Raw genomic sequence first — 27,885 nt, forward strand, 5'->3', positions numbered from 1 at the left:
AAAATAAATTTTAGCAAGTACATTACCAGCCAGTGTTCAAAACTCTCTGCTTGCCTTAGCAATCGCAAGATTCATCCGTTGTAAAATGCAAAGGACTTCGGAGTGGCTACAGAAAAAAAGAGGCTGAAACCGGGCCATGCGGAAACAAGGATGATATCTAAAGGGCGTTAAATGTAGTCCCACAATGCTGCTGTTAACATTAACAATGTGAGAACAAAGTATAATTTGCACGGTTTGACGTGATATGATAAACAATCGTTAGATTTAATCAGTGTGATTTACTGCAATGCTTTTTTCCCTTAGTTGGTCAGAACAAAAGTGGATGTTACTTGTCCAGAGGACATTTTCTGAGCTCAACAGCTCATGATGTATATTTACATGTTTTTGAAGCGCTGATCATTGTAGCCAATCACAGACATATCCGATGAGCTCGTGAACATAGCGGCCAATAAGAGGTGTTTATGATTCTGCCCAACAGAGCTCAAAGCCTCACATTTTTACAATTTCAGTATCGACTTGGTACCGATACTTTCGACAACACTAGTGTCAGTGCATCACTAGTCAATCTCTGTGTAATGGGTTGTTTGTTTGTTTTTTCTCTTTTTTTGCACTCAATCGTTTGATAATGTCTTAGTATAAAGTGCTGTTCTTTCGTGTGTTTGTCAGACGTGTCGAGCTGGAGGGAGGGTGGTGGGAGGAACCTTCAGCCTCCAGCTCTGTGTTCTGCTTCTCCTGCCTGCGACCCGGACACCAGGAGCATCGGCTCCTCTGAGGCCATCACTCCTCTTCCTCCTCCTCTTCCTCTTCCTCCATCATCTTCATCATCGCCCTCCTCTTCCTCCTCCACTGCTGCTGCGCCGTCTCCTGATGTGAAGGAGCCGTCGCTGAGACCCGTTCAGGCCGTTCAGAGCCGCAGACCCGCCCCGTCAGCCCTGCAGTACCAGCACCACACCACCACCACATACCACGACATGCTGCCTGCCTTCGTGAGTCTACACACACCTGATCATGATAGAGAGCCTTTCACATGCTTTAAAGGTGCAGTGTGTAATATTTAGCAGCCTCTAGTGGTGAGGTTGTGAATTGCACCCAACAGAAGTTACGGTGGCCGACAGGAAGTGATGTCGTCGTCTGAGACAGCAGAGAGTAGCCAGTTAAACAATGAGGTTTCTTTACAAAGATAAATTAAGAAATTATGTTTACTTAATTATTCAGTAAAACGATATGTTATTGCGAATATTATTGTTACTTGTTCATCATTGTGTCAGTGTTTTATTCGCTGACTTTAGCAGCTTCTTTACACTAAGACACAAGTGTGTGACAAACGTGTTTGTCCGTTCAGGGCCACAATAGAAACATGTCGATGTAAGGAGAACCGCGGTGTTAAGTAGAGATGCACTGATCTATCGGCCAATAATCGGCATCGGCCGATTAAAGCTATTATTTTCGCTATCGGCTGATTAGTGCTCTACACGGGTTGGTCAAAAATGACTGGAATTTTTTTTTTTTTTCAATGAAAATGTAATATATTTTAGTTCGATAATATTATTTTATGGTACTAAATTATATTTACGCTGTATTTATAATCCATTTATTTACTTTGAGCAAAGACCTGAAAATTAAATTTCCAATTTAATCTTGAACGCTCTAGAGCGACAGACTGAAGTTTAATCTCTTTTCACAGACGACACTTGGGAGATTATTGCTGAAGTGAAAAAGAGTAAACTTTAACAATAAATGTACATTTCTGTAACTTTTTTTAATGAAAAATGTGCAAAAATACTATTTAAATTTTTATTTGAACTATATATTTTCAAAAACATGTTTTACTCTAAAACTGTGAGAAAATCAAAGCCATAAATCTAAACAAGTTGTGTTCAAAAAATGAGCTTTCAGTAAGATTGTTTAGCCGCAGTATCTCTAGTATTAAGCACACTGATATGTTATGTATTTAGCCAGCGTATCCGTTATCGACCGTAATGCAAAAATAATTTCCGACTAGATTCTGAATGCGTGTGTTGGTTTCTTTGTGAAATGTTTGCTGTTTGTTCACCAGATGTGCCCTAAAGAGACCCGTGACGCCCCGGGCTCCTCGGATCACGGCCCGACCGCAGTGGTGGCTCCCGTGCGCTTTGATTCCCGGTTGATCTTCAGACCAGCACCTGAACCTGTCAAGTAAGCCTTGTGCTAATCAATAATCATGTACAGTTGAGGAAAGCTTGCTGTATATTAGGCTTGCTACGCTAGTCTGTTTTGACTGTGTTAGCAGTGTTCAGAAGCAACACTGGTTACATCACTTGCCCACCGCGGCACCACCGATTAAATAATCAAATAATTTAGTTCAGTTAGAGAACAGACACTACAATTAAAAACTGAACGTAAATCGTGAGCCGAACGAGAGTCGCAGCACAGATCAGCAACAGGAGTCGAAGTTTAAGCGAACTATGCAATTGTTTTTTTGTTTTTCATTAAGAATAATAGTAATGAACTCACCATTCAGGCAATCCGCCCCCAAATTGGCACTAATTTGAAAGCGAAACTAAAATGCGCACGTCCATTCATAACGGTGCGTGTCCTCAAGGAATAGAGAGCGTTTTCAGTTCATTCCCAATGAAAAACCGCTCTGCTCCGCTCCATTATGAATGCCTGTGCAAAATTGCGCACTTTAGTTTCGCTTTCAAATTAGCGATTTAAAAGGTGATACCTGTATTACCGGCGTTCTCACACTTCGATTAACCGGTGGGATAATATCCTCATCGTCACATCCCTACTGTATAAATTCCTGCTTTTGTTTTCTCGCAGTGGTGATTTAAGGAGAGAAACCCGATTCCCACGAAACCCCCCGCGCCCTTCGACCCGCCCGATCCGACGCCCGGGAGATCGAGCGCCCCGTCCTGCCATTATCAACCCGGATGACCTGAAGGACCTCGATGAACTGGACAACGACTGTGAAGACGGCTGGGCGGGTGAGCGATCGCTAGCTCTCTTTAGCTGAAGCAGAACATGTGTTTCCACCAATGCGCTCGTTGTTGCGGCTGGGTATCGAGTTCGGTGTTGATACACAAGCTATTCTCACTTTGACAACATTTCATTTGAGAGAAACTATCATCACATCACAGGAGGAACTAACTGCTTGTTTAATTTTCATTTGAATAAAAGATAAATTAATGTTTTATGCCTTCATTTGATTACCAGAAAAATTAAAATACACAACACAGAATAAACGACAAACATAGGGCCTATTATTGAATACAAATTAATAAATTAAGCTGTTTTTATGAATTCAATTAATTAGATACGTTTTTGATTAAACCATTAAAATGGAATATAGACTAAATAAAACGGTAAGCACAGAACTGGGTAAAAATAAAATGGGGGAAAAAAACACATTAAGAATGTAATTTTTGTTAATCGGTTAATAAATTGCTGTTAAATTGAATACGTTTCATTATTTCAATTAATTACACATGCTGTTTGATTAATAAAATGTAATTAAGAAAAAATAAAACAATGGAAATCTAGAAGTTAAAACGGGATTAACTCGCATTAAACTATGTATCTTGTAAAGTGTGCTAATCCTTATTTGTCTGTATTCACAGTTTAGCTTTCTTGTTTAGTACATTATATGTTCATAAAATTGGTATTGAAGAAAGTATCGTTTAGGAGCCGGTATTGAAGTCCCGGTATCAGTATCAAACCTTCGACCGGTTCTCAGCCCTGCTCACTTTGACTGGTGTGTGTCTTCAGGTCTCCATGAAGAAGTGGATTATAGCGAGAAGCTCAAATTCAGTGATGATGAGGAAGATCGCTCCCCATGTGTGAAGAACAAGATCTGGTGAGTTTTCGTTTGTTTAATTAGTGATGCACCAAAAATATCTTTGATATCGAGTGCAGAAATCGTTGACCAGATTCATTGACTGATATTGTCAACCCAGCTGACTTGTTTCCCTGTTGTAGTTTATCCGTTTCTCGATTTTAATGGATCTTCATTTTTTTATTTAACTAAGTTCTGTTTTCGGTTGATGTTTATAATGGTTATGTCTTTAAAATGATTCAGTTTTAAAATGAAATTCAGTCAATAAATGTGTGTGTGTGTTTAATGACAGATCGCTGTAGAACCGATCATCTCTTCCTCTTTATTACTAGTTACAGCAGCAAATAAACATCAGTGAACAATGTCATTCGTATCGAGCTCAATCGGATCGATTAAGGCGTTTACATGAAGGCTTTTCAGTCTGATTGAGCCCTCAATCGCATTCCTAACGGATTATTTGCATGTAAACGTAGCCGGTGTTAGTGGACCAGCGGCTGTTGTTGCTGGGATTGAAGCCGGTTCTGGCTCTTGTGTGTTGCAGGGATGACTGGGACCACCATCATGATCCTCACTCCTCTCAGAGCTCTGGTGACGTGGCGTTCCCGCACGACACTGAGGAGGACTCGTACTCGCGCCAGCCGGAGACGTTATCCTCCAGAAAGACCAACGGGAGACTCTCCTCTGCAGAAGCTCAGGTAACACTCACGCCTGTACAGGTTTACACATCTCTCATAGTCAAGGTTTCTTCCAACTGTAATTTCGTTTTTATGATGAACATTTTCTCTCTGTCCTTTAGTGATGTACACAAATATTCGATCTGTAATTATTACTAAAAAAAAAAAAAATACTGTTTGAATTTTACTACGTTGCTTTGTTGGGCGTAAATAATAAATCCTAAGCACTAACTCGCAGTTATAATTAAATGCACTGGGTGGCGCTGTGGAGGGTGTTTAACAAGTTAATTGTATTTGATCACATAATGTCATCGCGAAGTTTGGAATTACTTGCGTTAGATGAAAATATTACAAAATGGAATTACTTTAAATCAAATTAATTCTGTACGATAACTGCGCAGTTTGCTTTATTAGTGTTTTTTTGCGTTCACGTTGCTTGAGCTTAAATGCTTTTGTTCTTTATATCTTTTTGTTTACACATATTGTTTAATGTTTTCAACTAGAAGAAAACTTCAAGATATATATATATACTAAGCTTGTTGTGTATATTGCCTAATCGTAAGCTTGTTCAGAAATGGTGACAAAAACTTTACAAAAAATAACGACTTAACGTCATTTAAATAAATTAATATTTCGAACATTCGATTTTTATGAGCCTGAATATTCTAATACAATATTTTTGAAAAATGCCCATCCCTACTGTCCTTTACAACTGACCCTGCTACTATACCTTTAAGACTTTATCCCCGGTTTACCAGACAAGGCTCAAGTCTAGTCCCAGACTAAAATACATTATCTGAAAGCAACTTGCACTGACATATCTTAAAATATGTCACTGACATTGTTTTTGTCTCAAGATGCACACCAGTACTGTTTTTTTCCAAGACACATTTATGAAAGCTTAATCTGAACCCTCTCTGTGAAACCAGGCCTATATGTAAATTATCTCTCATGAGTGATATGTGCATTTTTGATTTAGAATAAAAAACAGGTTTGCTGTGCTTGTTTGTAGGGCTGTACACTTTTTATATATCAATATTGATGTATAATAATTGTAGTAATTAGTATTATTATTTAGCTAAAAAGTTAAAACGTATAGTTGTAAAATTACAATCTAGTATTTTTAGTATTGTCTTAATTCATTTTTTCAAACATAAAACCATCAAACATTTTTGACGTAAAACCGCAGAGAACCTTAAATCTTCTCTTTTGTTGATGATCTCTAATTACAAGTCTGTGAAGATAGTTGGCACACGTTTCCTTCTCGAATGCATCTTAGTGACGGTTTAGTTCGGCAACTGTGAGCCGAGACGCTGAAAACACCGGCGGATCGCGATCTGCTGCCGTGTACATGAACAGAGCCACGCATCACTCTGAAACTCTTAATTTCAGCGCTCGTCCTGTCCTTTAAATCCCCCCGTAGGCAATAATTTTATCCCTTAAAACTCATCTTTGATCACCATTTAAATGTTTTTTCCTTAAAAATGCCTTAAAATATTTTGAATGTAACTCGACACCCTTGCCTCATTTAGTATACGTGGATCTATGAATATGCAAATGAGCCCCGCCTCCACTCACTCACTCACTCAGAGATCCACTCGTTGACGATCACACGTTGATCTGATTGGTTACAAGGTAGTTTGTGACGTCAGAAACACCAGCGATTTCAAAGCGTGTTTTTGAGACTGTCTTTGGTTCACTGCAGTTTTAAAGGGTCACTCCACCCATTTGCATTAAGCTTTCCATGGTTAGAAACACAGTTATACTATTGAGACGAGAGAAATCCTCTATTTACCCTTTTCACTTCCTCCTACAATGACGCAAAAATCGTCATTTTACGTCATTGTAGGAGGAAGTGTAAGACAGGGGGATTTCTGTAAAGACTACAAGCACTAGATCTCACCCTTTCAAACCCGCCCATAGGGGGCTGGACCTAATGCGCTAACAGACCAATCACAGATCAGTGCCAGTGCGTTTGATTTCACCGGCAGAAACTTTTTGAAAATATGGACGAAGGCACTGAATACGCAGACGGATGCATTATGGAGGATTGGGATTACACATAGTGTCAGCCATCTTTTTTGGAAGGTAAGCTAGCAGGCTCTTGTTCTGTGGAGGAAGCGGAGTAGTAACTTTAGGGGTTACCGTCCTCTTTTTCCCAGACATTTCCGACCGTCAATGTCCGGGATTCAGCTTTTGCTTTCTGCGGTCGCCATTCCATTGTTTACATGCACAGGTTTTGTTTCAATCTAACTGAATTCATTCTGATTGGTGAATCTGAATGTAGTGTTTACATGAACGCTAAACAAGTGATCGGTTGATGTGCGTTTTAACATTGCTAAGAAAATTCCCGCTCCTCCGTGAGAGATACGAGACCGGTGCGACTCACAGGTGTCGCTCATCAGTAATCACGCCACCGGCCTCGCGTCGTTCTCCACACGGCCTTCACTCGTCCTGCTCGCCACAGTAAACGTGATGAATGGCGACTGTAGAACGCAAAAGCCGAATCCCGGACATTTTGGGCGATCTCGAAACACATTTTCAGGCAGACTCACTAGTAGCCTAGACTTGTTGTTTAACTACTGCGCTCTGTTACCGGTAGGCGTGGCCTCCTAGGGCAGCGAAGCAAGTGCATTCTGGGAGTTGTTGTCTTTCATCCACATAAGCCAAAAATACATTTTCTGTCTTTTCTCAGTCTAGAAAGCTCCAAATTCAAAAATAATTTCACATTTCTTCTACATATATTACCCATTTTAAATACACATTCATCTTTCCAGAGGTGGAGTGACCCTTTAAGGAGAAAATACTCAGCAATGCTGTCGACTTATGAATTTACATACGGTTTGTGTTAAAGCATATTAAGAACGGTGTGAACGGCGAGTCCGCGGAGGAGCAGGAGGAACCGCAGAGACCGGCTCCTCGAGGGAAGTTCGTCTCCGCCGATCTCTCCGCCGTGGAACGAGCGCGCAGACGCCGGGAAGAAGAGGAGAGGAGAGCGCGTGAGGAGAGACTGGCAGCCTGTGCCGAGAAACTCAAAAAACTGGATGAGAAATTCGGCAAAACTGAGAAACCCTCACGCCCTGCAGAAACGCTGAGGGAAGCAGAGAGCAAAGAGATGCTAACGCAGTCGCCGGGTCGGAGGTCATCCAAACCCCACCAGGAGGGCTGGCAGTACGCCACTAAAGGTACGCTAGTTTATTACAGTGTGAGACGATGTTGTGCTAAACCGGCAGCCAATCACGTGCCTCATATTTAACGTGCTTTTGGACACTAGCGGAAACACGACGCATTGTCGTTTTGGCGTCTATAGGCGTCAGCTATGCAACAGGCGTCTGCATCAACGAACCCATGTTAACTATTTTCACTGCAAAAATGTTTTCTTGCTTAGTATTTTTGTCTTGTTTAAATAAAGATGCATTTACTAAAGTAGTAAAATGCTATAAGATATTATGTCTTGTTCTCTGGGGAAATAAAACAAAATTAAAGGGACATTGTGTAGGAATTTCTCCAATCTAGCGGTGAAATTGTATTTTGCATTCAAACGAATTGTGCTCTCCAGCGCCTCGCTTTTTCAAATGCGTGTTGCATCTACGGTAGCTGTTATGTACCAAAAAGCTATGACAGGGTGTCTTCTAATAGCACTTCGTCGAGTTTTCCTTCGGTGAACAGGTTACAAAAAGTAAACTTACAAACCTTGTTTTTAGCGCATTCTCTACTTTACTCAATAGCTGCTATTCATCAATGAGCCAGTTTAACTTTTAACTATAAATGTTCTACTGTCTATATAATAATGTACACAACCAAGCAATGAAAAAAAGCATGTCATTAAGACTGTAACATTGACTTACCTGTCGAGGAGAAAAGCAGGCGACAGCGTCTCTTTTGAAATCTTTCTCCTGCATTAGTTCTTTCCACCTGGAAAAAGCAATCCCGACATTGACTGTTTTTGTAATCTCCGATCACGTTTCCTTTTACGTTCAATTTTAGACTTTTTTGGCGACAAAAATTTCTTCTCCTGTGGCTCGGCATAAGTCTGGTCCGCCATTAAAAATAACAGTGCAATGCAGCCTTTTAAACTTGCCGGTGCCGTGAAGCGCCTCTCACTGCTCGGCTCCTCCGTTTCGGCTGCGTTCAGTCACGTGACGCTGGCTCGGAACGAAAACGTGTTGTGGAAACGCGTTAGCCTTGTACTTTTTGACCCTCTCTGCTATTATAGTTTTTCAAGATGGTGGACCGACATGGAAGCCTCCTTGGACCTACCCGTCACATGTATACAAAGATAATAAATTCTTCGTTTACGAGGATAAGTCAGATATTTCAGGTATTTGTACACCATTGATGCCATATTTATGAATAAAAATATTGATTTTAGATAATAAAATACCTAAAAAACGACACATTGTCCCTTTAAGTGATTTGTTGCTTAAAGAAAATCAAAATGATCTGCCAATGGGGTAAGAAAAGTTATCTTAATTCAAACATAAACAGGATTATTTTTCTTACCGCATTGGCAGATAATTTTGCTTGTTTTAAGCAAAAACTCACTTTAATTTTTATTTATTTCCCCAGAAAACAAGACGTAATATCCTATGACATTTTACTACTTTAGTAAATGCATCTTGACTTAAGAATTTTCAGATATTTGGACTGGAAACATGACAAAAATACTAAGAAAAGCATTTTTTTGCATTGTTAAGAGTGTTTTATGCTTTAAACACTTCATCTCATTGAATACAGAAGTGTTGGATACACCAGCCGAGTCCTCCAGTCAGGATTACAAAGATGAAGGTTGTAATTACCACAACGAAGACGATGTTCCTGAGTCCACTTCTCCTCTCCCAGATTACGGCCGGCACCAGAAACCCGTTCCGCCCCGCTTCCAGAAGCAGCACCAGGTGAGCTTTACACATAATCCTGTGTGTAAAGTAAGAGTTAAAGGAGTAGCTCTCTTCAGGATTCAAATTTCCTGATATTTCACTCTCCCGCACGTCATCCTATATGTTCTTGTCTTTCTTTCTTCAGTGGAAAAGAAATGAAGGTTTTTGAGGAAAACACTCCAGGATTTTCTCCATATAGTGACTTCAATGGAGTCCAACGGGTCGAAGGTCCAAATGTGAGTTTCAGTGCAGCTTCAAAGTCTCGACACGATCCAGCCGAGGAATAAGAGTCTGATCTAGACAAACCAGCGCACATTTATAACTAAATAAACATTTATATACTTTAACCACTAATGCTGGTCTTGCACGAGCTGTGATGCGACACACATTACGTAATCATGTTGAAAGGTCAAGCGTGACATAGTTAAACATCCAGGATATGCACACACACACACACACACACACACGAAAGGACCATTTTAAACAATAAACTGACACCAATACATATAAATATGTGTCATTCAACATATAATCACTTTGAATTGTCTCCTACTCCAAACTTGTAAACACTGGATCTGTTCTTACGCCTACATCAAGCTTGACCTTTCACCCTGATTACGTAATGTGTGTCGCATCACAGCTCCTGCAAGACCAGCATTAGTGGTTAAAGTATATAAATGTTTATTTAGTTATAAATGTGCGCTGGTTTGTCTAGATCAGACTCTTATTCCTCGGCTGGATCGTGTCGAGACTTTGAAGCTGCACTGAAACTCACATTTGGACTCCATTGAAGTCACTATATGGAGAAAATCCTGGAGTGTTTTCCTCAAAAACCTTCATTTCTTTCCCACTGCAGAAAGAAAGACAAGAACATCTAGGATGACGTGGAGGAGAGTAAATTATCAGAATTTTAATTCTGAAGAGAATTGATCCTTTAATGGTTATTAACACACCCACTGTAAGCATCTCAGGGTTCATGAAAGCAACTCTACGCATGTTTAGTAAGATTTTTCTCTCTGTTAAACATATTTTATTGGACTGTCCTGGGTTTAATACAAGTAGAATGCTCTTCTATGAAGTTATTTCACTTAAGGACTTATTTAGTAAGATTATGCCTGAAAAGGTTTTGGATTTTTTAATCATGTTAATTAAAAGAAAAAATATATATATAATACGACTGGTTTGTTTGCTTGGTTTTATTGAATTTATGATATTTCTAGTTTTTTATTTGCATTTTTGCCATGAAAATGGCCTTAGATGCTGACATGGCATTAAATAAATCAATAAATCAATCCATCCAGGATCCGGTGTATAAGATGACCCCGTGGCAGCAGTCGGGTCACGCCACGCAGCCGAGCTCGGCTCACACACACACACAGAGAGGCTTTTACCCGCCTCATGTGCTGGGCTTCGACCCGCGCTGGATGATGATGCCTCCCTACATGGACCCGCGCATGACCCAGGGATGCTCCCCGGTGGACTTCTACGCTCCTGGCGTTCACTCCTCGGGTAAACAGCCTCTGTGTTTGTGATTGCATGTTACTCAGTGATACGATCAAACCTAACGAGCATCAATCTTCAGACTCTTAACAAGTGCACACATACGGGATTCGCAAAACTTTTACCCGTTGACATAAAATATTAATTTGAGTTAACCCGGTGTGATTTTTTTGGATCATTGAGATATTAATATAGAGTCTGTAATTTTGTACATTTTTATTTATTGTTTAAGTTATTATTTTAGTTATATGAAAATCAGAAATGTTGCCTTGACAATTAGTTGAAGTTGAAGTTTTTTTTGTGGTTTTAGTCTAACAATAAAAACCCTGTATTTTGTTTATTCCAATAATTTACAAACGCATTTGCATGTTCGCCACTCTCTGATGTTAGTTAATGCTCACATGACATACAGGTAAACTATAAATATATGCAGTCTTTTTGATCATTTTCAAATTATTTGGTTATAGTATAAGGATGCAAGATATGACAAAGTAATCAAATTTTCATGTAATCATTTTGTCATGTGTTGCGATTTGAACTGCGATTACAATCATTTTGTCTCATACAAAATGTCTCTTATGCTGCTGCTTAAATATGTGGGCAATAAGAATATCCTTGTTTTAACTCTAATTATAAAGATTTACTATTGTTATAATACATTTGTAATTTTAAATAAAATTAATATGATGATGATAACCGTACACTACAAGATACAATTATATCTCACTTTTAAATAATAAAGCCCATACTTTTATTTTGGTGGAAAACTATAAGGTGACCTTTTAGACTGTTTAGTTGACAAAAGGTTTATAAGCTGCTCTTCTCCACAAAAGAAGAGTTTGACTCTGAAATAAATTGCAATCTTTTACGATTTGATCATTTTACTAAGCCATATCACAATCTCAAACTTATTTTGATTAATTTTGCATCCCTGTTTATTTATTTTAGTTTGACCATTTTATGATTTAATTATTATGGTAAAGGCCATTGCACACCGAGTCCGAAATTTTCGTATGCGTTTTTTCGTATTCGTGATTCGGTGGCTCTGAATTCTCAAAACACCATTCAAACTGCTTCCTATGGATGCGAAAAACACAGAAAATCGAACCCGATCTGATTTTTTTTATGACGGACGAAAGTTTCGTATTCAGTGTGCAAGCGTGATTGAAATATCGTGAGGACGTTGTTTTTTTTAACGTGCGAAAATTTCGGATGCGAATTTCGGACTCAGTGTGCAATGGCCTTAACAATTTACAATAAGGTTCATTATTTAACATTAGTTAATGTATTAACAAACCATGAGCAATACATTTGTTACTGTATTTGTTCATTTTTGTTAAAGTTGAATGATAAAAATAAAGCGGTTCATGTTAGTTCACAGGGCACTAACTAATGTTAACAAGATTTGAATTAAGTATTAGTAAATGTTGAAATTAACATGAACATAGATTAATAAATGCTGTTTAAGTGCACTTCATGTTAACTAATGAACCTTATTGTATAGTGTTACCGTTATTATTTCATCAACTCTCAAACCTTGCTGTAAGTAATCTCGAAGCAACTTCCTAGATCACACTTGCAACCGCATAACAACTCTCCTAAAAACAACTTTGCAAATGCATAGTACCCAAATATCACGTGCTGTTTTTGTTTGTTTGGTTTTTATTGTATTTATATAATATTTGTATTTTTGTAATTTAAAATTTTTGCCATGAATATAGCCTTGGATGCTGACATGGCACTAAATATAATAAGCTGGATCTGCATAGCGCCCTGGTATTGAGTTCTGTGTGGGCAAATAAGCAATTAGCCCAGCGAAACCGTGATTTACAGTGAATGTAGAACCGCTAAGGGGCGTTGTTGGGCACGACGCGGAGTAAAAACACGGCTTCAAATATTAAACGGTTATTCCATATAAATATTCATTGTAATATTTATTTTATTCATAAAATAAACACCAGCAACAAAAAATATAATGTTATAACGCATGTATTCCTCCGCCAAGCAATGTAGTTCCAAAGAGGTTGCCAAGCAACAGAAGCATCACGGCGGTTGCGCAGTAACACTGATGTAATGTGGTCACAGGTGTGTGTGTTTGTGTAATTTACAACGGCTTCGAACGCAGCTCAACCAATCAGAATCAAGAACCGGAACTATCCGTTTTATAACATGCCTTCTTTTCTTCAGAACATGCTCCTTATATTGTGAAAATGATATTTAACTTGTTTTATTTGACAGGTCTGGTGAAACCCGTCATTCAGCAGGATCACCTGTACAGCCCCGGCTCCACCTCTGACGAAGGCTGCCATCCCAGCATGCATCAGGAGAGGAGGGCACCATCCACTGAGCCCTACCAAGGCTGGAACCAAGACAGCTACTCGTCAGCGCGCAGTTTCACGCCACCGTACCAGAGACAGCATGAGAACGACGAACGGGACGACCGGTCCTGCTCCCGGCACGACTCCTATGAAGACCGAGGTCACGATCGCACGGAAAGTCCAGCGGAGGAACTGAACAATCAAGCTGGAACCCATGAAGGGCCTTTAATTCTTAGCAGAACCCATCCTGGAGATCCCGAACACAGAGACGTGTCTTCCGTTAGACACCCGAAAGAACCCACAGAATCCCGCGACGAGGCCTTCGACACCAAGGAGAAGAGCTACGACTCTGATTTCTGGAGAAAAGACGCTAGTGTGAGGAAAGATGGCGGCTGTCAGGCCCAGTGGTCCGATCACGGTTCCAGCAGCAGCAGTAGCATTAGCATTAGCCAGCCGTCGGAGTCCAGCGGGAGAACGCTTAGGAGGACCGGGCCAATCAAGAAACCTGTGCTGAAGCCGTTGAAGGTTCGGTTCAATTCACATTTATTTGTATAGCGCTTTTCACAATGCACATCGTTTCAAAGCAGCTTTACTGAAAATGCAGATATGTGTGTGTGTGCTGAGTATAATTATTTTGTATATATAAATACACACACATGCATGTATATTTAAGAAAAATGTGTTTTATATATATATATATATATATATATTAGTGTATATACATGCAAATATTTCTTAAATATATACATGCATGTGTGTGTATTTATATATACAAAATAATTATACTCAGTACACACACACATATTATATAAACACAAACTTTTATTTTGGATGCGATTAATCGTTGCACATCCCTAATTGTTATAGTGTAGTTGTATATTTAAGTACTGAGCAATATTAAAAAAGCAACTACATGTACTTACTCTAGGGTTAGGGTAGGATTAAGGTTTGGCTGAGGGTTAGTTCTATGTAATTATGCATAATTTACTGTTATTACTATGGTAAGTACATGTAACATATGTAACAAGGACACTGTAAAATAGTGCTACCTATTATCAGAGGTAACTGTCTAAATCGTGCATTTCAGAAATGTTAACATATGTACTAAATCAAAATGTATTACTTAAAACAATGTAATTTAATGCAGAAACAATGAGCTCACTGAAGTAATGAATGCTTGTTTGTTAACAAATAAAGGTTGAGGACAAGGAGAACGAGAAACCCAAAGCTGAGCCTGAGGAGAAGCCGGTCCCGTATAGACTAGAGAAGGAAGTGGTCACTAATGTGTACGACCTGAAAAAAGACGCCCCGCTTGTGTCTAACAGGCACTCCGCTCCACCTCCCTCATCTTCTCCAGAGGAGAAACTAGCTGAACCTCCGAAGATAGAGAAAACGAGCAATCTGCATGAAGATTTGCACAAGGAGAGCTGCTGGGATACCGTCAAGCCCCAGTCCGTGGACTCTTCTGATAGCAGAGATGCTCCACGCCGCAACAACTGGATCTTTATCGATGAAGAGCAGGCGTTCGCCGGGGCGAGAGGAACTGGTCGTGGACGTAGCCGCGGGTTTCGAGAGTTTAGTTCTCGTGGTGGCGCTCGTGGCGGACGAGGCGACGCAAACCGAGGAGGCTATAATAATACGACAGGAGCGCAGAGACCAGCACGTGGGCGTGGCTCTCGAGATTTTAGAAGCGAAGATCTTCAACGAGGAAAACCCCGTCGACGCAACGTTAGCGAGACGCACAGCGAAGCCTCGGAGTACGAAGAGCTTCCCAAACGTCCACGGCAAAAGGTCGCAGAGAACGGAGAGGCTTCGTACGCGCCATCCGGAGAGGTTAAAAGAGCCGATCGGGAGTCGTGGAGATCCAACAAGGTGTACACCGACGAGCAAAGCGGAAACAGTGACAAGGTGAAATCAACAAGAGTGTTTGGAAGGTCGTTACCGCCCCGACTCAACGCGGGATACAACCGCGGGTTTGCCTCGAGGGATATTTCAACATGGAGAGGAAGAGGAACTCAGTTTGGAAGCGGATCCGCGCAGGAGAACGGATACAACTTTGCCATGGACTCCTATTCCAAACGTTCATCAGAACGCGACCCTCTAAAATACGCGCCTAAATTCGCCAGTTCTTTTGTAGAGAATGGCGTCGAGGATAGAGAGGGAGGCTATTATATTGATAACGATAACCCCGATAACCGGCCAATGAGACGCCGGCGTCCTCCTCGCCAAGATAAACCGCCACGGTTCCGCCGACTACGCCAAGAACGTGAAGGAGGGGGGCAATGGAACGGAGAAGAATATGTAAACGGAGACTTTGCTAATCAGTGGCCGGGTCGACCCAAGGAAGAGCACTGGCCGAATCACTATTCTGGAGGACGCCCGCAAGAGATCACGGGTCAGAGTCAAGCCGAGGATTGGGAAACCGGCTCTGAGAACAGTGATTTCAGCGACTGGAGGGAGAAACGTGGCCCACATGGCGACTCGCTAGCTGACGCGGGTCACGGGGAACCCGGTTCTGAGAAGAGAGAACTCTCCAAACGGAGCTTTTCCAGCCAGAGGCCAGTCGTCGAGAGACAGAACCGGAAGAGTGAAGTGTGTGTTATGGAAAACCATAAGATGACCCGCTCAACAGACACACAGTCCGGTGCCGGTTCCTCCGGTAGAAGCGAGAGCTGGCAGAACGGTGTTGCTTGCAACAGCAAACGGTATGTTTCTTTAGAACACGTGCTTTGTGAGATATAACTTATGTTGCGTTGGGGAATGTGTCCTTTAGGGTCCCCCTAAGTCAATAATTGTATCCCTTAAAACTCATCTTTGATCACCAAAATGACATTTCATGTTTTTTCCTTGAATAAATGCCTTAAAATATCTTGAATGTAACTCGACACCCTCGCCTCATTTAGTATGCGTGGTTCTATTAATATGCAAATGAGCCCCGCCTCCACTCACTCACTCAGAGTTCCACTCGTTGACGATCACACGTTGATCTGATTGGTTACAAGGTAGTTTGTGACGTCAGAAACACCAGCGATTTCAAACCGTGTTTTTGAGACTGTTTTTGGTTCACTGCAGTTTTAAGGAGAAAATACTCCGCAATGCTGTCGACTTATGAATTTACACATGGTTTGTCTTAAGGCATATTAAAAACACCACATAGACACTTAAACAACATTAAACGCTTGATTTTCACTCCAGGGTTGCATTTATTTAAGTAATGCATTACAATACTGCGTTACTCCCTAAAAAAAATTGCATTACGTTACTTGCATTACTTTCCATAAAAGGTAACTCTTACGTTAATTTTGATTTATTAGTCGACGAGAAGAGACTTAATTAAACCAAAATGCAAATTTGCCTCACTGACATAGTATATGTTTATAGAAAGATTGAAATATGTACTTTTAAATAAACCAATTCAAAGAACACTATTCTCAGATTATACAGTAAATAAATAAAATAGTAATGTGTAAATTTAAAGTAATGCATTACTTTACTCGTTACATCAAAACAGTAATCTAATTATATAATTCACGTAAATTGTAAAGCGTTATTTACTCGTTACATCCGAGAAGTAATCTGTTTACGTAATTCATGTTACTTGTAATGTGTTACATTAGTAACATGATTTACGCAAGCAGATTTCATTATGTAACAAGTAACATGAATTACATAAGATTACTTTTTTATGTCACATGAATGACATAATCATTTACTTGTTACATAAAAGTAATCTTACATAATTCGTTACATAAAGAAATTTGCTTACGTAATTCATGTTATTGGTGATGTGTTACTTGTTACATTAAAAGAAAGTAATCGGATAATGTAACGCACTTGTATAGCGTTAGCCCCAACACTGATGATATTCACACTATGAGTGTCTCTTAATTCACTTCAGAGGTCCAGAAGAATCGGCCCCCGGCCTGAGCTCGGCTGTGTACGGCGTGGAGCAGAGCGACGACACCAGCACCACTGAAGCCACGGGCAAGATCATAGAGAAAGACATGAAACCCAGAAACATGAAGGGGGACATGACAGAACAACTGTCCCAATATGACCTGAACACTTACTCAAGTAAGCCACAAAACATTCTTAATGATAGAAGCGCCTTTCCTTTACAGAATTGACGACAAACCATTGAGACAGAGACTGATTTAGCCACAGTGCAAATGTTCAATAATTCAGTGTAGGTAGTTATGGTAAGGGGCGGGACATTTCCCAAACACACTCAAAGCGCTCGACCAATCACAACACACTGCTCCAGCCGACCAATCAGAGCACAGTGTGCTTTTCAGGAGGAGGGGCTTCATAGAGACAGGAAGTAAACAGAGCGTTACTGACAGACTGGGAAGAGAGGAGCCGCAACAATGGAGAATATGAGGAAAATAATCAACATTCAAGCAGGAAAACCTATTTAAATTATTGTTAAAGAGGCCATATGTTTTTAGCTCTAAGTTGTTTATTTGCATTGATGGTTCCATGAAGACCATGTAATCTTTTACATTGCACAAAAGGTTTTTCATAGTGGAAAAAGGTTCTTTAGATTTATTAAAATGTTCATCACACAGACAGAAATGGTTCTATTTAAGAACTGTTTACTAAAAGGGTGTATGGGGAACTAAAAATGGAGGTTCTGTGAAAAAAGAAGCCTTCATTTTTAAGTTGAGTACAGTTATATATTCCTAATTTCAATTAAAATACGGTAAAAAAAAAAAAAACTTAGATATCATTCACATTGTCTTATTGCAAGACGTTTAATTGTAGCTGAATATCATGAACAAAAATCCACAGGCTAAAGAACACTTACTCAAGGAACGTTTGCCTGTGGTTTAAAAATACCATAAATAACTACCCTAACTAATATAAATTTGAGTAATTTCAAGCATTATTAAAGACAAGTAAACACTCAGTAATTAAAAAAAGAACAAACAAAAAATTAGCAATCAAAACAAGTAGCTAAACATGAACAAAGATATGATTGAAATAAAGTATTTTAAGATTTTCATGTGTAGAAACTGCAAATGTAAAATAACACTGCACTTTATAAATATACATTACAAATATAGTTAGTTATTCAGTCAAGAACGAGTGAATTTTCTCTGTCTTCTGTTGTTTGATTAGTGTTATTATAGAGACAGCAGGAATATTAGTGCTGTCACTTTAAGAGCTGCCCAATATACTGCTACACATCTGCAGCACAGGTCGCCTCGCACTTGAGTTGTTTAAAGTCATGTTGAAATGCTCACAAAGGAATTGAAATTTTAATTTTATAACAAGTATTCGATTCCAGAATTGGAATCGGTTTTCGATTCCCAACCCTAATTGGAGCTGTCATTTGTGTTTCTTCTCAGTTGAAAGTGACGCTCAGGATCAGGACGCTCTGTCCAAAAAACAGCGTCGCCCGCAGGACGAAGATCGTAGGAGGAAAGATCAGGGTCCTCCGGTGAGTAATCGAGAGTGCATCTAAAAGAGGATCACAACGAAGTTATTTATAGGTGCTGTATGGTACTTTTTTTTACCCTACTAAAGCAAAAAAATACCCTAATATGTGTGCAGATATATTAGGAAACATGCTAAGTTCATATACTCGTTTCTCTGAAAAACACTTTAAAACAGTTATTTTATTTATTATTTTACACGTTCCAAAAAAGTTTTTGTTTTGGTCTGTGTGACTCCGCCCACTGCCAGTTCAGCCAATAGTATTTCGACACCCCAGGATGCCAGTTAGCAGGAAACACAGCGTACTGTAGCCTTGGAAACGAGCAAACAAACTGGGTCAGAGATTGCAGATTCCACACAACCTAAAAAGCCCACAGGTGGGACGGTTGCCATTTTATTTTTTAATAAATAATATATTAGTAAAAACCTAAAGTAATATTGACAAAAGCTTACAATCTCTAGTCTTCATATTTGGTGGCTGTTTTCTAAAATAAATTAGAGGAGCAGTAATTTATCAATGCGACAAGAATATTTCATATTCATTAGGCCTTTATTTTGAAATGGCAATAAACATGAAAAATAATGAAAGAATGGTAGAAACCTCGGCGTTATCTTTTGAACTCTTGGCATGAAAACAAACTAATTATTTTATGAGAAAATAGTTCTGAAAATGTTTTAAATATAAAGAAAAATATTATGGATTCTCCATTTGTGATGCGGCTGCAGGCTATAACGCACATATGTGCTCTTTTTATGCGTTTATTAGAGGTTGAATTCAAATCAAATACTACCAAACCACCCATACTACTTCTGAATAGGATGTCTACTTCATAAATCCTAGGAAAATTAAGGAAATATATGGTTCAGATCACTTAAAACATATATGAAAATGGAGGCGCCCTAATATGGTCAGTGAGGAAGCTTTGCTATCCTTCTAGTGGAAGAGTAGGGTACTGCGCCCAAACACACTCACTGAAAGCTAATTTTTTGAGATATCTACCTAAAATTTGGAACACAACTTGTTCAGATTTTTGGCTTTCTTTTTCTTGCAGTTTTAGATTAAAATGTATTTTGTAATATATATATATTTTTTATATAAAATATATTTTCATAAACTCAAACTTATATAATATTGCGCTCTTTTTTCACGTGTCCTCAAACTACTGAGCGTCGAGTCTGCGGAGGCGGGGAAATGACGATCTCCGATATTTTGAATTTGGGCTGCAGTACCTATTTTCCACCACTGGCTGTCATTCTTACAGACTGCACCTTTAAAACTGCATGAAGTATCACTTGACTGGATATTAAAGGTAATTTGTTTGTGCACTACAGGGTTCGGTGAAAAACAGAACAATTGCTTCGAAAATGCCTCCCCGTTTTGCTAAGAAGCAGGGCAGCATGTCCATTGAGCAACCCGAAGAAACGCTCTCCGCCAACAGCTTGGGAACCGAGATCTGGGAGACGAACAGCACAGGTAAAACACAGATGAAAACAGTGTGACTGTAATAAAGCTCATATGAATCTTAATGACTTTGTTTTTCCTCCTGAAGCTCTGACTGTCCAGTCGTCAGGTGGAGATTCGTGGACAAAACAGGTTTCCTACACGGGGAGCGAACCCAACTCAGAGGTGCAGGACTTTTACTCTATGAAAATCTCTTGGTGGTTCTGTAGGGCTGGGTTGATATTGAATTCAGGTTTCACTAAACATTATTTGTAGCTCCTGCCATCCAATAATCGCAATAAACTTTATTTTATGCTTTTGATCTTAGCTTTAGAATTCAAGCAATAAGTGTGGTTTTGTGGGTCTTTAATATGTGTGTGTGGGGGGGGGGGGGGTGAGAAAGCTAAACCGTTAATTTTAATTAACAATTTTAATGTCAAATTCAGTCCCTCCAGAAAAACGCGATTATGCGATCGCATGATTTAGTGCATAATCGACATTTGTTCAAATACGCCGGACTTTCGCCGCATAAATTGCCGATTTACGTGAAAAATATGCGGGGCTTGCATGATTTCATAATCCTCGCATTTTCGTTGCAAAAAAGTCACATGTACCTTAGCAGAAAGTTGAAAAATGTTGCGTTTGCTTCACACAAGAGCAGCCATTTCCCCCTGTTTCCATGGAAACGTTATGAAGTGACGCAATTACGCGACGGGAACGGGATAGCTCACAGCTGAAGTTATTGCAGAGGCCAGACAGACTCACGGAGGCGATTGGCATCTCACAACTGTCTGCCACACGTTCTACCGTCACATCGTTACTTAATAAACAAAATAAGATAAAAGTAGTAGCATCAAACAGAATTTACCCGCACACATGGGGTGTTCGAGGCGCACATATAATATAACACTGCAGACAGTTCAACAGGGAGCGCGCAGCTCTTAAAGGGGCCACACCTTATTTACACTCGTTACAGTCTGAAATAAAACAAGATGAGAAATTAAATATTCCAGCACTTTCTATGATGTGTTATGCTGGCTTATCAAAGGAAGTAATAAGGAATGACTCTTTACATTAAGGTGGTAGCCTAGTGAGAACAGGGGAATCACTTTTTTTTCTCTTTTTCATCAATTTCATCGCATTTTTAAAGAAAACGGGCCGCATAATCAAGGATTTTTGCCCGCAACAATCACAAAAAAACGTGTTTTTCTGGAAGGACTTTAAAATGTAAGGATTAGCACACTTTACAAGATACCTAGATTAATGTGAGTTAATTCTGTTTTTCCCGTTTTAACTTTTCTGGATTGCTTCTTTTTTTTTCTGTTAATTTTTCTGGATTTGCTTTAATAATAATTGTATTATAAGTAGTAGTATCACATTAAGATGTACATTATACCGTACAAGAGTAATATATTTCTATTGCGGTTTCTCCAAGTTAAACCAAGCTTTAATTTTGACGGGTTGCCGTGTAGACCTTCTTCTGTAAGCTGATGATGGTTTCTCTCAAATTAAATGTTGTTAGCACTTCATTTGCCCGTTTTTAATACTCGATGGGTCTTTGCCTAAAAACATTATTCAATACCCAACCCTAATCAATCATCAAAGATAGTTTACAGCTTAGATGTGTTCCTTTTAAGATTGACATTGTTTTGGATGTAAACGAGATTGGAATAGATTCAAATTGGTTTGTGAATCGACACCAAAACGAGGAAGATTGTATCAATGCCCATCCCTACACTTTTGCGTACAGCATCCCTCATTGGCAGAGCCGATCCCGAGACTAACGCCCCACTGTCCTGTCCTCCAGGACTCCGACGCCGGGCCCGAGCAGAGCAAGGAACACAAGCCCGGGCCCATAGGCAACGAGCGCTCGCTGAAGAACCGCAAGGGCTCGGAGGGCCTGGAGCGCCTCGAGGGACCCATAACCCCCGTCAACGGAGTGGACCTTCACGTGGACGGTGTTCTTCCAGTGCCGCCCATCGAGTTCGGCGTCAGCGCCAAGGATTCGGACTTCAGCCTCCCTCCCGGATCCACACCGGTTCCCGTGTCCAACCCCGTCACCAAGCTTCAGGACGCGCTCGCGGGGAACGTGCGTACATGAGCTCCTAGCAGGGGTGTGCGATACACGGTCAAACCAAACATTTATTCAGACACCGGATATCATTTTTTATTTTTCTTTACTAGTGTGTGCAGGACACTATAGTTCATTTAAGTGAGGAGAGCAAAATAAAGTAAACTGTCACATATTATACACAAATATTCTTCATACAGTGACTACCAGTAAATACTTGAGACCAAAAACTATTCGGACACTTTGAGCTGAAGTGTTTTTTCTTTAATAACTAATGCAGCTTTTTACACCACAGACTGAACAACATGAAGCATTGCTTGGTAACTGGTTGAGCTAAACTGGTATTATCTAATTGTGTAGTTAAATTTAACAGCTGACAGATATTCAACATAATTCATGTGTAAGAGTCTAACAGAAGAACGGACAAAACCTGTGAAAAAAATGGTAATAAAATAAGTTGATATTTCAAACTATAGCAAATAAACTGATAATTTGAGAAATGTTGAAGCTGTCTGAATAAATTTAGTTTGATTGTATATCGTCTGCGATAATATCGTCATTGTAGTTTTAACGATGTGCGATTTTGACATTTTCGAGTATATCATCACACTAGTCTTGCAGGCTTTCACTGCGTGATTTACTCTATATTTACATTTAATATAGTTAATAAATATAAAAATATGCTGATATTTATCTCCAAATATCAGTATAACAAATGTGATATTGATTTAATACAAGTTTAATAAACAAGAAGTTAATATTAAGTGACTTGCGTTTTAGACGCCATATTGCCTGTTTTTGCTCCATTTCAACAACGAAAATAGTCCAAAACCACAGCACTGTAATTGCGTCTGAGCGACACACAACGGCATTTCCTTACTGAATGAATCAGCTTTTTAAACAAGTCAGTGGAGCCAATGAATCAATGACTAAAATAGATAAAACCGTTAAATGCTTCGTTCCTGAATGAATCAGCCGTTTAAATGATTTGGTTGAATCTCAATGACTCTTTTACGGTGACTTTATTTCTTATTTAAAGTATCTTTTCATAATTTCAAATATCAATATTCAATGTTTTGTTTTAAACATCAAAACATTATTTATGCTTTAGTAACTGCAGTTTAAATGCATTCATGTCTCTCTGAGGTGCATTAAATGTGTAAATGCATCTAAATGCCACTTCAGATGCAGCTTTTGTGTTTCCTCTCCATTACAAAGATGAATTTTGTTGATATTTGATTAAGAGCCCTATTGTGTCTTCTTATTATAATTGAATTTGATTAAATTTATGAAACTGACACAAATTATGCATGCATATAATTAGGTTAAATTTATAATGGTAAAAATGCCCATAAAAGGTAAAAATCAATTGAAATTTTTTTTTTTCTGTCACTGATGCGAATTAACCACCACACAGATTATGAAGAATATTAAGAGTTGTCCTAAACCTGCCAAGGTACCAGCACAATTACACACTCCGCAAAGTTCATCTAATAATCATTATCGATCAAATCCCAGAAAATATCGATATATATATATATATAGATTTTTTTTTTTTTTTGGTCAATATCGCACACCCCCAGCTCCTAAAGCGGTGACTACCTCGCTGGCCTTGTGTAAAGAAGCGTTGAGCGTTTATACTGTCATTGTGTTCACAGACGGGCCTGACTCAAGCCATCCCGATGCTCCGGAGAGACCATCTTCAACCGGGAATAAACCTCAACCCCATCAGCTTCCCGAGCGCAGACCTCACGCTCAAGGTAACGCTGACCGAATATCGTCCCCCCCGAATGCTCGTGCCCATCCCTAACATGTTCCTCATCAGCGTCTCTCTGTGGCCCTCAGATGGAGTCGGCTCGTAAGGCGTGGGAAAACTCCCAGGCTCTCCCGGAGCAGGGCTCGCCGGGATCGGGAGCTCAGCCGCCCTGCAGCGTGGGCTCCTCCGTCAGCTACAGCTCCTTCGGTGGCGTGTCCATGCCACCCATGCCCGTGGCGTCTGTAGCGCCGTCTGTCTCCATGCAAGGTAGTGTTAAAAGTGTTAGTGGTGAAAAATATTTGTCGATGACCTTTTCTTTCATGACCAAGACCAGACGATAACAAGATGGCACCAACTTTACTAAAGAGGTCATCAGATGCAAAATTCACTTTTATATGGTGTTTGCAGTCTGTGGAGACAACCACCAAACCATGAAGAAAATTAACAAATCTATGCATATATCGAGAATCAAACAATCAAAAGAAAACTTGACAATGAAAACAGGGCAAGGTTGACTAAATATGATTAAAAAAAACTGAAGTACATTTGATACAGGACTAAGACTAAATGTAAAAATAGCTGACGAAATTAACACTAATGCAAGGTCTGCCGTCACGATTCGTCTTTCAGTGATTGAGTACAGCTTTAAACACTGTGCTGTTGTGTGTGTGTGTGTGTTACAGGTAGTCACATCCCTCCTCTGTATCTGGATGGTCATGTGTTTTCCAGTCAGCCGCGGCTCGTGCCACCCTTGACTCAGCAGCCGAGCTACCAGCAGGTACGTGTGGGCGTCTACAATTACTCTAACAGCCTTTTACACACTAAAAGTAATCTGATTACGTAATTCGTTACTTGTACTTGTTGCATAAAGTAATCTGCTTTTGTTATTCACGTTACTTTTGTTATTTGAATTACGTAATCAGATTATTTTTTTATGTAACATGTTATACTTTATTACATAAAGTAATCTGATAACGTAATTCATGTTACTTGTAACGTTGATGGGTTTGACCCATGTTTCTTTACTTAAAGGTGAAGACCCAACTTTATGCATGTTTTGTCAGATTCCCTTATCTGTCAAACATATTATTGGATTGTCCTGGACTTAATACAAGCAGAATGCTCTTTTATGAAGTTACTTCACTTAATGACATATTTAATAAGATTATGCCTGAAATGGTTTTGGATTTTTTTTTTTATATAAGTTAATTTAAATAATCTTGTATAACTTGCTGTTTTTGAATTTGTTTTTATTGTATTTAAAGGGGAAATGAAGCAGTCAGTCAAGTTTACATGATTTACAAGACGGATTTCCACTATAATCAAAAATTATATAAGAAACTTGACAAAATGTTAACATATAAAAGAAACACTGTCGTGAATGAATGATTCCACAGGACGACACATTCAATTTCATTCAGGTAAATACATTACAACCAAACCGATTATTACGCCACGATAGCACGATCCATCTGCTGTCAAGACGCTGATCTTGTCCATGTATTGCAACCACGGTGTTGACAAGAGACAGGAATATGATGGCAGACATCGCGAACAATGTTTCCATGTGCAGTTTGTTAACCTCGTCTTTTTGTCTGGTACTAATAAAGTTCACTAGCTAAACACTAAGTTAGCGTTAGCTAGTTCATGCTTACAGCTGTTAGCTAACAATGACTGTACCTAACGTTAGTTGTTTGCTGGTTCGACCAGCTTACATGCATCTTTCACTGTATTTTACTGAACTCAGCACAGAGCAAACCCACTGCGTGACGTCACCGGTTATAATACTGCACAATGGCGGCGCCCTTGCCGCGAAAGATATAACGGTGTTTCTTTTATATGTTAACATTTGTCATGTTTCTTATATAATTTTTGATTATAGTGGAAATCCATCTTGTACATCATGTAAACTTGACTGACTGCTTCATTTCCCCTTTAAAGGATATTTGTATTTTTGTAATTTAATTTTTGCCATGAAAATAGCTTTGAATGCTGACATCTGTTACGTAAGTAACATTACAAGTATCATGAACTACGTAATCAGATTACTTTATTACACTACGTAATCTGATTCTGATCTGAACCTAATCTGACGTAATCAAAATTTTCTTTGCTACAAAGTCTAAACTATCAATCAGATGACAGAAGGACTGTAGTAGATTGTGTTACCCAGCAATGATTTTGCTCATGTTGATCATTTAGAGGCCTTAGATATGCATCAAATATGATACAGTAGTCTTTATATGGTTGATTCATGGGGTGTGTGTGTGTGTAGGCCACCGCTCAGCAGATCCCCATCTCTCTGCACACGTCTCTGCAGGCTCAGGCTCAGCTGGGTCTACGAGGAGCTCTTCCCGTCTCTCAGTCCCAGGAGATGTTCAGCTCCATGCCTCCCTTCAGGTAACCCACTCGCCACAGGAACCGCCGCTGCTCTGCTTCACTTTCCATTAGGGCTGGGAATCGAAAATCAATTACAATTCTGGAATCGAATACTTAAGGTGATGATACACAGGGCAACTTTTTGAGAAATGTTGCTGTCAACGAGCAACCAGATGAGACACAGGCCCCACGACCAATCTAAATTATCCAGATAGAAATTTATTGGCCATTGTCAATGGGAAAGTGCCCAAGCAACAATCGCTCGTCAAGATTGCTTAAGAAGTTACCCTGTGTATCATCAGCTTTAAATCAATTCATACTCCACATTCCATACCAGATGGAGGCAGTATACCTCCAGAAAGTGAGTTGGTCTAATCTAGAGTAACAAACGAGAAACGGCATAGTCTCTATGCTCCGCCCCTACCTTCACAACGACCCTAGAGCCATAGCCGAAGCCAAATGTTATGCCTATCAGATCCCAAAATCAGCTGGCCAGTCGATCGCCACTGCATAACTACACCATCACTTTACCTAACATCGTCAAATTATGAAAATTATGAAGTATTCTTAGCTGCACATATACAAGTGAAACTGGGGACAACATCTATTTAGAGTGTTGCTGCCCGCCTGATGCTAATTTAGCAGCATATATCAAGTTTGATTTTCATTAGCAATACCTCTTCTAGCTAAGTTATCATTAGTCAACAAAAAACATTCGGTCTCATTACATCTTGCAATGTTTTCCGTTACGTTTCGTGCGTCCATGTCTGGGTTCATTATCATCGAAGACATTTCAAGCTTCTTAGCTAATGTTGCATTTTAGCATCAGCTTGGTAGAGACGGGCTCTGGTAGATAACAGGTGAAAACCGGATCGGATCTGTGGGGAGACTTTTATCGAACAGCCTTCGATAGATTTATCGAATTATCATTTATTTACATTTATTTATTGCGAGTTATCCGTCTATTGCAGTTCGGCTGGTGGTTAATTTGCCCGCATACCGCCTCCCATGGCCGAAACTGGTATTAGGACACCTGTCGGGCCGGGGCTAGTAATTTAGCATGCTAATTCAGGTTGATATCTCAGCAGCACTATAAATTTTCATTTTTTTAATGACATCATCGCCCTTATTTCTTCTCATTCTTTTGATGCGGGTAGCTCATTTTTTGGATATTTTTACCTCAATTCTTACACATGGCACCTTTAAAGGTCAGGAATCAGATACTTGTTATAAAATTTCGGTTCCTCTTATCGATTCCTTTGTGAGCATTTCAATGTGACTTTAAACCATTGAAGCGCGAGAGACAGTATATTGGATCCTCTTAAAGTGACAGCACTAATATTCCTGCTGCCGTCTCTACAAATATAGTTACAAAAGATATTCAGTCAAGAACGAGTGAATTTTCTCTTCGTCTTTTGTTGTTTGATTAGTGTTTTAAAATGTATGTTTATAAAGTGCAGTGTTATTTTACATTTGCAGTTTCTATGCCTGAATACCTGAAAAAAATAATACACTGTTTATTTCAATCGTATCTTTGTTCAGTTGTATCTTTTGTTTGCAATTGCTAATTTTTTATTTGTTCTTTTTTAATTACTGAGTGTTTACTTGTCTTTAAT

At 39.4% G+C, this 27,885-nt stretch overlaps 1 protein-coding gene across 1 annotated transcript in view; it reads left to right on the forward strand.

The window, feature by feature from the left end:
* LOC143722531 (protein PRRC2B-like) overlaps positions 1-27,885 on the forward strand; it is a 55,468-nt gene that overhangs the window by 15,744 nt on the left and 11,839 nt on the right. The window contains exons 7-25 of the mRNA XM_077213903.1: positions 667-986; positions 2,057-2,175; positions 2,803-2,966; positions 3,748-3,835; positions 4,356-4,509; positions 7,343-7,673; positions 9,226-9,383; positions 10,667-10,874; positions 13,104-13,708; positions 14,381-15,888; positions 17,082-17,257; positions 18,535-18,626; positions 19,955-20,096; positions 20,173-20,249; positions 21,871-22,152; positions 23,793-23,894; positions 23,980-24,157; positions 24,574-24,668; positions 26,166-26,290. Coding sequence (XP_077070018.1) covers positions 667-986; positions 2,057-2,175; positions 2,803-2,966; positions 3,748-3,835; positions 4,356-4,509; positions 7,343-7,673; positions 9,226-9,383; positions 10,667-10,874; positions 13,104-13,708; positions 14,381-15,888; positions 17,082-17,257; positions 18,535-18,626; positions 19,955-20,096; positions 20,173-20,249; positions 21,871-22,152; positions 23,793-23,894; positions 23,980-24,157; positions 24,574-24,668; positions 26,166-26,290 — 4,924 coding nt within the window. The remainder of the gene's footprint in view (positions 1-666; positions 987-2,056; positions 2,176-2,802; positions 2,967-3,747; positions 3,836-4,355; positions 4,510-7,342; positions 7,674-9,225; positions 9,384-10,666; positions 10,875-13,103; positions 13,709-14,380; positions 15,889-17,081; positions 17,258-18,534; positions 18,627-19,954; positions 20,097-20,172; positions 20,250-21,870; positions 22,153-23,792; positions 23,895-23,979; positions 24,158-24,573; positions 24,669-26,165; positions 26,291-27,885) is intronic.

The sequence above is a fragment of the Siphateles boraxobius genome, unplaced genomic scaffold, assembly GCF_051911475.1.
Source record: "Siphateles boraxobius isolate OS27281-9 unplaced genomic scaffold, OSU_SipBor_1 67, whole genome shotgun sequence".
Classification (NCBI taxonomy): Eukaryota; Metazoa; Chordata; class Actinopteri; order Cypriniformes; family Leuciscidae; genus Siphateles; species Siphateles boraxobius.